Consider the following 12,269-nt stretch of genomic DNA (forward strand, 5'->3'; position numbering starts at 1 on the left):
TTATCTAGCGGCACAGAAACTTTTTATTCACACGTTATTAACAAAATGTCAACAACGGAAGACTTGTCCAGCCAGCCTTACATGTTCGAGCCAGAGTCGGAGCCGGAGCGAGATGAAAATGAAGACGACGAACCTGTAGAACAACGTCTTCATATGGATGTATCGCACTGGTGTGTACTGTATTTACACATGAAACTTTGGTCTTCCGACCTTTTACCACTGTGTCGATTTATTTCGATTAATATGTGCGAGGGAGAGAGAGCAAGACAGCGTCTAGTTTGGAGACGGTGATGTCTTGTTTACACTTTCGCCTGGCTCTGAAGAGAGAGAGTGAGCGCGCGCGCGACCGGGTCTCTCTCTCTGCTCGTTCTTTCAGTTAAACATGCGCCCTTGTCACAAGCGCGGCAGTTTATCTACATTAGACGGTGTAATGAAGCGTGTGGGTTACTACATCCAACAACCAAACATTTTAACTTACCCTCTCGTAACTTCTGCATCCTTTAGCTTGGACTACAAAATTGCAGCGAGAAATAAAAATGGCGGATTGCTCGAAGTGTTGGGCCGGAAGTCAATGTCCTTATTTGGCAGTTCCGCTGCAAATACTGTGACGTAATAGTTCAAAAAACGTCATAGATAACAGAAAAATCGGAACAGGTTGAAAAATATGACCAAAACAGAATATAAAGATATCAACGAAGCACCTGAAGAGAATAATTTCATATTTTCTGTACTTCTAAACACTCCAAATATACAACAAAATGCATTTAAGGGCTAAAAAAGTGCATTTGGCATGATATGTCCCCTTTAACATTGTAAATTATAATGTACTTACTCATACTACAAGATGCTTTACCATGAAAACCAACCTGTACCACATGTCTCTTGTCAAGTGAAGCCCATAGCCCTCCATTAAACCTGAATTTCTTGTACCTTCCAGTCATGTATTCAACTAGTACAGTCATTTGACCTTATGAGTTCAACAGCATACATTGTGAGCTAAGAATGCATGTTTGTACACATCCTTATCCCTTAATTTACCTGTATTTTAGTTCCATTAAATATATTGTTAATTTTAATTTTCTAATTGTTCAATAATACTTTTATTAAGGTCTCATTTGTTAATGCTTATTCATTTGTTTTTACTGTTGAAAGTTCTGTGTGATCATGTGCACAGTAATCAGAGATGAATGAGACTTGGTGAAGAATCATCTTATGTTTTAAAAAATTTAATTATCAGTATATTATCTAAAGTGGTTGGTTTAAATACAACTGCCTTTAATGTGTTCAGAAATCATAAGTTTAAAACTGTAGCACAGTTTAAGGGCTTTCTGTGGTTCTACAGGATTCAGACCTGCAGAGCAACATCTCTGTTTTCACTTTGTTTAGATAAGATGCTTTGCAGAACATCAGAAAGCAACATCAAGAATTTACAGTCACTGCTTGAAATACAATAAATGAATCAGTCATTACAAAATAGTGCACTTTTTTTTTTTGTATGTTTACAGTAAATGCATTTACTTGGAAACAAGGCCATTTATAGTATCACTTCTATGTGCTGGCATGAATGGATTTTGTAGATTCTTAGACTTTTTTTTTTAAAAGTGGACGTTTGTATTGGAATTGGTAAACATTTTTTTTTATCGGTTAGTCTGTATCAGATGTCATCTTACATTTTCTAGCCTATTATACACAAATCTACACAACCTACATCAATCAGGTTGCTTTACCAGGATGCATGGCTACTAGGTTTAAGGTTAACCCTTTTTATGTGCTAATAGTAAGAAACATCCTCTGTAAGTCACAATAATGTGAACATGATGTTATAGAATGTTCTTAGCAACTAATACTGGGGCTGGTTTGACAATATCAATTAATGGTTTTTAATCTTTTGTCAAACCGATATTAATTCTTAAATTCCAAAATCGATCTTTTAGTCTATGCTGTTTTTTGGTAATGCGTGAACAAAACTAAATGTTAGTATTAGAAAAAGGTTTTCAGGATTCCCTTTTTTTCAGGATTCCATGGCAGTGATTACGTAGATGCAATAGACCTGGTGTCTATGGTACGTGAATGTGCATACTTGTTGGTTGAGCAACAATTCCTCAATTCCTGTTGAGCAAATCCCTCATCTTAAAGCCCTTACTCTTTACTCCTACAACTTTTTCTATGTTGTAATAGCTTATGCTCAATTTGCAGCACTTTCACTTTGTGGGCTTGTCTTTGCAGTGCATAAACTTGCATAGCCTCTCCCTTTCAGTGCTTTCGCTTGTAGTGACGGTTGGGTTAATACTGGTGTTCAGACTTAGACTAAGTGTTTGCGTTTATGGAATGCAAATGTTCAGTCTTTTCAAAAAACTGCGGGTGTCTTTGTTTTAGATACTGTAGTTTGCATCAACCCGCTATGAACCCTAAAAAATAATCGCTCTGATGATAGTAGCGTAAAGTCTTTTGTTTGACAATCTAAAGCTGAGCATGTTACATCCCCCTCCACACATTAACATTACCCACTTTTGCCTCCACAAGTATGCACTCAAGTATACACTTGCCATGAAAAGGCACTTTTATCCCCACTGCAGGAAATTTTTTGTAGAATTTTGCACCTACACAAAAATGTTTGGATTGATTAAGGATGTGGCACACACCTCTTTCCTGGCCCTGGTATTTTTATAACACTTCTTGTGAGGTGAACAGCATCTCTTCTGCAGTGTAAAAGGTACAAAAAGACCAAAGTTTTCAAATGTGGTTTTAATATTGAGTTAAACATTAGTATCCCTTTTTTCTTTGCTGAAAATTCTTGTTTTCAATAAATAAAAATCATAAAAATATCAAAATTCAGAGAAATTTTAATTGAGAATATACAGTTTGCTTGTTACAGTCTGCTCCTAACTATTTAATGGGCTAGATATCTCGCTTGCAGGACATAATATCGTTCTTTCGAGATTATTCCTTTCAATGAACTAATCAAACCAGTGCATAGATCTGTCTAAATGGTTAGGTTCACATTGTCAGTTATTGCGATTGACACCCATATTTATTTACGGATGTGAGTCTCAAAATATCCCATTCAAACAGCAACTTACAGTAGCATCTCAAATACTATCTGTATGGCTGTTCACACTATAAAAAATTATATGATCAATAAGTTATGACAACATGTTTTTACATTGCTTTAACTCATCAAAATTTTTGATGAAAAAAAGTTGTTGTTTTTTTATAGGTTTTTTTACAGTGCAACAGGAGTCAAGCCTGTATTATTTTACCATTAACCTTAGCGACAGTGACCAAAGTAATATCAGGAGTTTTTATATCTGGAGCATTTGAGTTGCCCGTAGAACACAAAACTGACGGGAATAGCTCCGGTGGAGAACTGTGACTATCTAAAATCTTCAGATGTCAAGGAACAGAAAGCAAAAAAAAAAAAACTGAAAGCAACACATGGTAGAGACACGCATTTTTGCAAAGCAGAGCCGCTCTCTTTCACTTTATGACATGACAGACAACAAGTTATCCAGTCCGGTTCCATTCACACTGCGCGGGTTTTCAGAGAATGCGGTTGTGAGTCCTGAAAATTTACGGGTTTGAGCTCGGTTATAGACCGTAACCGTATTCTGCTGCTGTGCGAATGTGGCCAATGATTCATTAGCAAATCTGAAATACTTTTTAAATTGTTATTAAAAATTTTAATCTTCAACGTAATCACAAATGAAAATCCATTAGTCAAAAAGATTTGATATTTTCTAAACATTGACGTTTCTTTCATGTAGCAAAGCAGCTGACGCTTGAGTAATGAAGATTACAAGAAACCCTTTCAAGCATTTAACTAGTTGCTCTTGGATTAATGGAGCAACTCTGACACCATACAGAGCTACGAGACTGAAGTTTGTTCCGCTTTCTCAGTCTTCCCTCCAAAACAGCCACATTTTGGAGCCAAAGGATACAGGTCGTTAGCACGAAAAGCGGCATTGCCCAAAGCAAACATGACCCCGTCGGATCCACTGACCATGCTTGGTATGCAGGTTCACTTTCCACACTCTCGTTTTACACTGGTGCCTCAGGTTAACCGATGACTGTTTCCATTAATGGAGCTTTGCTTCTTATTAACAGATCAGACCAGCAACCATGATTAGGTATGTCACACTTAAGCTGTTGAACTGGAAAAAGGTGCTTTATTTTTTTTAAATAGTGCATTGTTCATTGACAGGTGTAATGAAGCCTTTGATTATTTCTGCCTTTGCGCTTGCAAACATACATCCAGTTTATCTGCTAACCAGGCGGATAGCACTTTAGAAATTGAATAAGGAGCATATTAAAAATGGTCAACACCCATTTAAAAGTTTTCTGTGACAGTGGCTTTGAGGGTTTAGCCTAACTAGTCCACAGATGGAATTCTGTAAGAAAGTCAGTAAATAACAACAAAATTCAATCATTTAACGTATAATAATATTTATTTATGTACATGAATCCACATGAGATGTATCATGATACTGCCTGGTATTGTGTTCCTTTAGCTTTAGCCCTGCAAGATACTGCTTATGCTGAGCTATGCTTATTTTTCGAAGTTTAGAGTGATGTACTAATTCACTCTTTTGTGGTGAATGAATAGTTACTGTGGGTGTAAGCATAAAGAGCGCCCATGAAAAGAAAATTACTCATTTCCAAACCCTTATTATTATTAAGGCTGTAGGCTACTTGTTCACAATTATGACACATGATCTTGATCTGGTATGTGTTAAGACAAATATTGGGTGCAAAGTCTTGGACATAAGCCTATTCTGAATATAGTTGTAATTGTTCTATTTTTAAAAATATGATATTGGATCTTCAGAGAACATACTTCTGTGATGCCAAGCATCTTGCATACCATTACATTGCCTTTGATATACAGCTCAGTTGCTTGAATTGAGTGTTCATTGTGTGTTGACTGTTGAGTTTCCATCCCAAACTACAAGTTGAACTCATGATATAAAGAAAGGACAATACGTTTTACACAAGTGTATGTAGAATAAGCATGCTGAGGTGATGCTCCATCAAGTACAAGCGCACACACTGGGCCGATCCCCTATCATCTTGACAGACACCAACCTTTTCAAGAAGCATGTCTGATCTTGTGAGATTCATGTCTGACAGAATCCCTGTCTTCAGGCATTGCAGTGATCAAAAGTGCTAGTGTTTTATATAAGGGTGAGTGAGACACTTAGTACTGTACATGCACTGTACACAAAACATAAGCCCGGGCTGTTACTACGAACCTTTTAAGAGCTCCACACCCTCTCCCATTATTGCTGTAGTTTTGACAACTCGAATACACAAATATTCTTGTCTCGCTTAAATCCAAAAGTTAACATTTAAAGGAGTCATAACCTGCAATTTTCACTTTTCCACGAGAATCAATGTATGTTATGATCGACTAATGATTATCCACTGGCCGGGAAGCCGATATTTAAAAGTGAAGCGTTTGTTTACCTCAGGGTAAATAAACCAGCGCGCGTGCACGCGCACTCAAATACGAGATTTTGATTTCAGCTCCCTCTTGACGTCATGAGGTAGTAGGATATACCATATATGGACACCGCAGCAGGAAGCAAGCCTGCCCTTCCCCTCTCCCCCTCATATTCAGTTCAGTCGAGAAAGATGGAGAAACCGAGTGCACACCGGACTTGCTCTGTGGTTGATTGCCATAAAAAACATGTAAATGTGTTTTATCTCCCAAAATCGGACGAAACTATCAGGGACCAGTGGATGAAATTAATTTTTAATGACGCTGTCCCAACAACCCTTTCAACTGGCGTATCGTTATGTGTGTGCGCTAAACATTTTACACCTGAATCATTTACAAATTTGGGGCAATATCAGGCGAAGTTGGCCTCGAAGCTCCGTTTGGGAAAAGGTGCCATCATGATAGTAAACGTCTCATCTCAATAACCACTGTAAGCTGATAAAATAAGTAGACTACATCTCCGTTAATGTAATCAACATTAAATAAAAGGTAAACCTATGTGGGAGAAAATAGCAACAAACGTTTTAGCTCGTTACCGATGTTAATGTATGTCTCAGTCAAAATGATTGTCTTTACCATTCAGAGACATCTTGATGTAGACGTCCATCCAACAACTCTACATCTTCCCTTTCCAGCTCTGGTTCAGAGTCCGGCTCAAACATGTAGGGTTGAATCCCGTAGGTCGCGGCCGGGTCGGGTTCATTCACCACTTGCGCCATGATGTCAGTTTGTAATGATGCTGAAGTTACCTGCGTGTCAACCCCCCTCCTTCCTTCAACCAATCAACGCGCCCCTGATTTGCATTATTAAAATGAGCGTCCACGACAGCCAAAACATCGCATTGATCTCGCGAGACAATAATGCCTTCAGAAATAAGGGTAAAAGTAGGTCTGTGTTTATTTTTTTTCCACTTTTCTTTTTTAGAAGGGCCTGAAAGACTATAATACAGCAGTAGGTATCCAATGTAATACTAGGTTATGACTCCTTTAATAGTTTAATTAAGATTAAATGGCAACTTTTTAACTTGGTATATTTGATTATACATATGAAATTTAATATGAACACGCTCTTTATTATAGACATCCACCATGTGCAATTATTGTTATTGAACAGCTATAACTTAATCTGTGGCTAATTGCATTTTATATCATTTTGGGATTGATAGGATGTCTGGTTGCCTAGCAACTACAGTAGGTGTTAAATTTGCAAATAAGCCCGGTTTACACATTTTAGCAGAGAAATTCAAATTTAATTTGACAATCCCTCTCCTCATGGAAAACTAATTTTCCTTAAGGAACCTGAAGATACGGCATGAGAATATTCTTCTCATGAACCACTTTCTGTGCTTGTCATCTCTGGACATGGATTTTTATGTTTGTAAAATATGAATAGATTTGTTGGACTGTCTCAAATCTTTGTTTTACATATTTACCTAAATGGTTATTTTAGAAATTATATGATATTTTAATTGGTGTTTTTTTCACAGAATGGAACAAAGAAGTCCTGGGACTTTATGCAAACCCATGATAGGTGAGTATGTGTCTTTCTTTCTCTTTTTTATTTTATTTTATTTTTTTACAATAATAACACTGTGAAGTAAGCCCTCTCTGAAATATTTGATTTTGGTATTTGTATTTCTTTCTCTTTGGAGTTCTGACTGCCCTCTAAATTGATACATTTTGCTTTTAGTGCTTTAGTGAGAAATGGAGATTTGGATTTCCTGTTAACCTGTTTAACGATATTCTTCGAGAGATGTCCCTTGCATTGAGTTGCGTGGAGTGTAAATCATTGAACATAATACTTCAAGGCGACTATAAACCTGGGAGGATTAGAGGCTTTTGGAGCTGGAATGTCTCACCACGGTGCAACAATAGGAAGTTCTTCCCTGCCCCAAAAGTCTTTGTGTGCACATCTTGATCTCTCTTCAATTCTGTCTTTTACACGCTCACATCTCCATTGAGCTTTGTCATGATAAATCTGTCCCTTTCTTTCTTACTTTTATACACAGTCCTCTTTTTAGTAGTTTCAGGTAGACCTTGCAGCCCTCCACCTGTCTTCAGTGCAGTTACTGATCCTTGACCAGGCTTGAAGTGCCCAAGAGAGAGGCAGAAGCAGTTAAACTTCCATTCTGTTTTCCACACAACCCCTTCTCACCGACCCAAAGCAGTCTTTGGGTCATTACACACCTAAGAGCAGCCTCTTTGTACCTCTCCAGTTGTCAACTGCTACCCTGAGATCATGGTGACCTTTCATACAGGGTTCATTAAAGCTATCAGTGAGGATTGAGAACCTCTGTGGACCGTGTGTCAATATTGCGGGACACTTTTATTTTTCGTGGAGCTGTCTGGATATTGAATCATTCTCAGCAAATAGACCTGGTGGAACAAAGTGGTTACAAACTTTCTGGCCAATAATATAGCAAGAGTTACAGCATATTAGGTTTCTTCAGAAGGCCTCAATGAGGAGCGTCTGGACCATGTCTGTGAGGAAAAATGGTCCACAAAACCAATAAGTTTCTGTGGGGTTATAACAACTCATCCTTAAACGTTCATTCAGGCGTGTAGTTTTTCTCATCTCAATAAAGTCAAAGTGCTGCAAGGTGAGAAAATTACAGCCAATCAGAACATGGAGCTATGTGGATCTGGATTTTGGACCAATCTTATTTCACTGTGGGTGGGGCAACCCAGCACAATCCAAGCGACAACGGGAAGAATAAAAACTCAAATTGACTTTAAAAAGATTGTCACTTTGTGTCAAACCTGTTCTGGACAAGACTGAGTGGAGCTGAAGAAGAAAAGACTCATTCACCACAGAAAATGATGAGGTTCTGTTGTAAATTCCTTGATTGTGAGAAGGTGCTTCATATTGTAAAAGTTGAATAATTATTCGAATGTGAGTGTTTATGTGGTCTTATTTTTTACTCCATGTTACTCACATACTTGATCATTCAACAGTTTGGGATCAGTAAGAACTTTTGAAGATATTAACACTTATATTTAGCAAGGATGCATTAAGTTGATCAAAAGTGACAGTAAAGACATTTATCATGTCTCTGTTTTAAATTAATGCTGTTCCTTTGAACTTTCTATTCTTGTAGGAATCTTGAAAAAAATGCAGTAAAGTTTTCACAAAAATAATAAGCAGTATAACTGTTTTCAACATTGATGATAATAAGAAATGTTGTTTCCTGAGCTGCAAATCAGCATATTACAATGATTTCTCAAGGATCATGTGACACTGAAGACTGGAGTAATGATGCTGAATTTTCAGCTTTGCCCTCACAGGAATAAACTACATTTTAAATAAATATGTTGTTTTAAATTGTAATACAATATTACGGTATTTCTGTATTTTTATTAAATAAATGCAGCCTTGGTGAGGATAAGAGACTTCTTTAAAAAAACAAACACGTACCTAACGTTACCCCAAACATTTGAACGGTTGTGTATGTGCACTTGTTAAAATATTTGACATCACCATTTGACTGTGACGTTGTTTTGTTGCACTGTTTAGTGGATTGATGAATGATGTGATCTGCAGTTGAAAGGTAAAGCCATTAAGAGGAGCATCTGTTCAGGTCATTAATGCCACTGCTACAGTCTCTTGTGATCTCTGCTGGTCTTTGAGAGGTAAGGAGTTGGTAGCCGTTGTCCTTTGTGAGGATTTTCAGGGGCGTTGATGAGTGTGTGTATATTGATCTTTCATCTACAGTTTTGGATTTGCATCAGTGTGTGATGTGAGTGATTAGTATAATGCTACACCAGGCCTCTCCCTTCTCTTCCTGCTGCTCCCGTTGCATTGCATCCCGTATCAAGAACCAAACAGCCCTAATGGACAGCAGGCTTAATGGCGTGTGACACGTCCTGCGTGACTTTGACGGTACTTTCATGGTGGAGAGGTGAAGCAGCGAGGAGCACGTCGTTCAGACATGCCTCGGCTCGCTGGGGCACTGACCCGTCAGCCGCAGTTTTCAAGGGTTGACCCAGACTGCACTCTTCATTCCTGATAGTCTGTACTCCACAGCCCATCATCAGTAAAGAAAAAAGGAGGAACCTAACTGACATCAGGTGTGTGCCTCAAAAGCTACTTCCTCCTGATGGAATAGATGAGAGTATAAAAGCAGAAGGTGCTCTTGTAGGGTTAGTTCACCCAAAAATTAAAATTATGTCATTAATTACTCACCCTCATGTCGTTCCAAACCCGTAATACGTTCATCTTCGGAACACAACTGAAGATATTTTTGATGAAATCTGAGAGCTTTCTGTCCCTCCATTGACCGCAACGTCATTGCAACTTTCAAGGCCCAGAAAGGTAGTAAAGACATTGTTAAAATAGTCCATGTAACTACAGTGGTTCAACCTTAATATTATGAAGTGACGAGAATACTTTTTGTGCGCAAAAACCCCTAAAATAACGACTTTATTCAACAATCTCTTCTCTTCCACGTCATTCTCCTACGCTGTTGACGTAGTGTAAACAGTGCAACGCTTCCGGGTTCTACGTCAGAACGTCGGCTCACTATTGGCCGACGCTGGTCATGTGTGTGATGCTGGCCAATAATGAGCTGACGTTCTGACGTAGAACCCAGAAGCGTTGCACTGTTCACACTACGTCAACAGATTAGAACAAACACATTTTTCATATTGCTTCTCTAGCTTCGTTTTTGGTGTCAGTGAAGTGCGTCCACACGGCTGACATGCTCTAAATAGTAACAGGTTTGTTTTTCTTTTTTTCTTCTTTTTTTTCTATTTTGCCGGAATATTTCTACTTGCCGAAATTTTGGTGCATCACTAAAATTATTCATGTTTTTACATACTGTATATGTATGGGATATGGGAAATGAGCATGAACAATTAAATATCCATAATCGATAATAAAAAAAAAAATATATATATATATATATATATAATTTGATAACCAAAATGGTACTGCTATTGTGCTCCTTTTAATTTTGCGTGTGGCCATGTTATAAAAATTGTTTGAGTAGAGAACAAATACTGGTAGGTAAGGTTCAGGAGAGTGTGTGTGTGTGTGTGTAGGTTTGCATTCAGGCTGTGTGGGTAATATCTGGCAAGCATTCACCATGGGAAAGGCTGGGCAGGGCTTCCTGCCTCTACGGACATATCCGCTTTCTCTACTCAAAGAGCCGTCTCCCTCCCCTTTTCCATCGAAACAATCACGTTAATACAACATATTATTATAGCAGATAAGGAGCTGATCTGTAAAAATTGGCAAATCTTGCACTCTGAAAGTGTGGTCACATTTATCGTTGTTTGACGAATTTCCCAGTCATTTCAGTAGGAATCCAAGTGTTTATGAATTACGCATAAATGTGAAAAAGTTGGCCACACATTTGCCACATTGACCAACAAAAAAATGTTTGTTTCCCGCAAAATTTTCCGACATTTCTTTTAATGTCCCCGTTTACACCTGCTATTAACATCAATCTTTAGAAGTTAAATTAATACAGCTGTTTGACTAAATACATTTTCAGTCTAAAGCAATGGTATGTCTAGTCCAGCTCATGGTGTGCCAGCATGGTATTTGTGAAGTTGGGCTAACAGATCTAGATAATATGATGCATGTATACGCATTAATGGTCTCAATGTTGTGTGCATGGTCCAAAAGAAACACAAGTTGTGTTTAATAATTAAATATTTGATTATGCATGAGGCAGATGAAGACTGTGGCTCAACTACGTTAATAACGCTGTTGCTCGATTATAACAGCACATGTAAACACATACTTGGGTGTGTTTGGTAATGGAATATTTTTCGCTTGGATCTCCGGAGTCAGTTTTTTTTTTTTTTTTCAGGTATGTGTTGTCCTGGCTGGAGAGTTGGGGAAGGATGTTGCTTGTATAAGTGTGAAAGTGCTGTACAGAGACACTCTGTCCTCTGACCTCCTGCCACGCTGAGCTATTAGCTAGTCTACTGAGGCCTGGCTATCCCAGTATGCTTCAGTGGATAAATCCTATTATACAGAGATCCTTAAGACGCAGGGATTTATTCTCTTCTTCTTAGGGCATTATGTTCAGTCTCAAACCGAGATAAAGTGAAAAGCCAAGACCACATCCAAGGTGTTAATCCTGGGTGATTTGTTGGGGCTTGATGGAGCAAGGGTGTCCATGTGCCTCTCTCTTTCACACACATGCTCATGTTCACTTACTCTACCACTACTCTAAGCCTACCCAAGTTTTTTTTTGGATCAGTCGTGTTTGTTGTTGCTCTTGCAGGACTGGATGCATTAACGAGAAGGGAGAATATCCATTGTTGAGTACTGCTCCATGTGGAACCGCTTCTCCAAGTGACAACTTGGCTTCTAAATTCATTCCTCTTCCTTTTCTTTCCTCTCTCCAGTGTCTCTGTGCTGATTTTCAACACCACCTCGCACTGTTTTATCCTGGTCAAGCAGTTCCGCCCAGGTAACGCCCTGCAGTTTTCCATGCATGAATCTTCGATTTTGACTGTTTTTAAATCTTGTTTTCTTCACACCTATTTAACGAATGTTGGATTTTTCTACGTCCATGAGATCTTTGGAAGGCTGTAAGGTATTTTTCAGTTACTGTAGATATCAGGGTTGTGCAAAATTCTGAAATTCTGAAAGAGCTCCCTTTCTGATCCTGATCCTGGAACAACATTCCAATTAACCAAACAGATTTGAGGGACAAGTTTACAGTTTATGTGAAGTTTAGGCTTACAAGAAGGGTTAGGTGCTTCTACATCAGTGTTATTCACCTATCATTTCCCTCTGATTTTATGGGTAAGGTTAG

At 38.3% G+C, this 12,269-nt stretch overlaps 1 protein-coding gene across 1 annotated transcript in view; it reads left to right on the plus strand.

Moving 5' to 3' along the window:
* nudt14 (nudix (nucleoside diphosphate linked moiety X)-type motif 14) overlaps positions 1–12,269 on the plus strand; it is a 48,063-nt gene that overhangs the window by 25,393 nt on the left and 10,401 nt on the right. Inside the window, exons 2-3 of the mRNA XM_084432258.1 lie at positions 6,984–7,027; positions 11,857–11,921. Coding sequence (XP_084288384.1) covers positions 6,984–7,027; positions 11,857–11,921 — 109 coding nt within the window. The remainder of the gene's footprint in view (positions 1–6,983; positions 7,028–11,856; positions 11,922–12,269) is intronic.

This window comes from Rutilus rutilus (genome assembly GCF_951802725.1).
Source record: "Rutilus rutilus genome assembly, chromosome: 15".
Lineage (NCBI taxonomy): Eukaryota > Metazoa > Chordata > Actinopteri > Cypriniformes > Leuciscidae > Rutilus > Rutilus rutilus.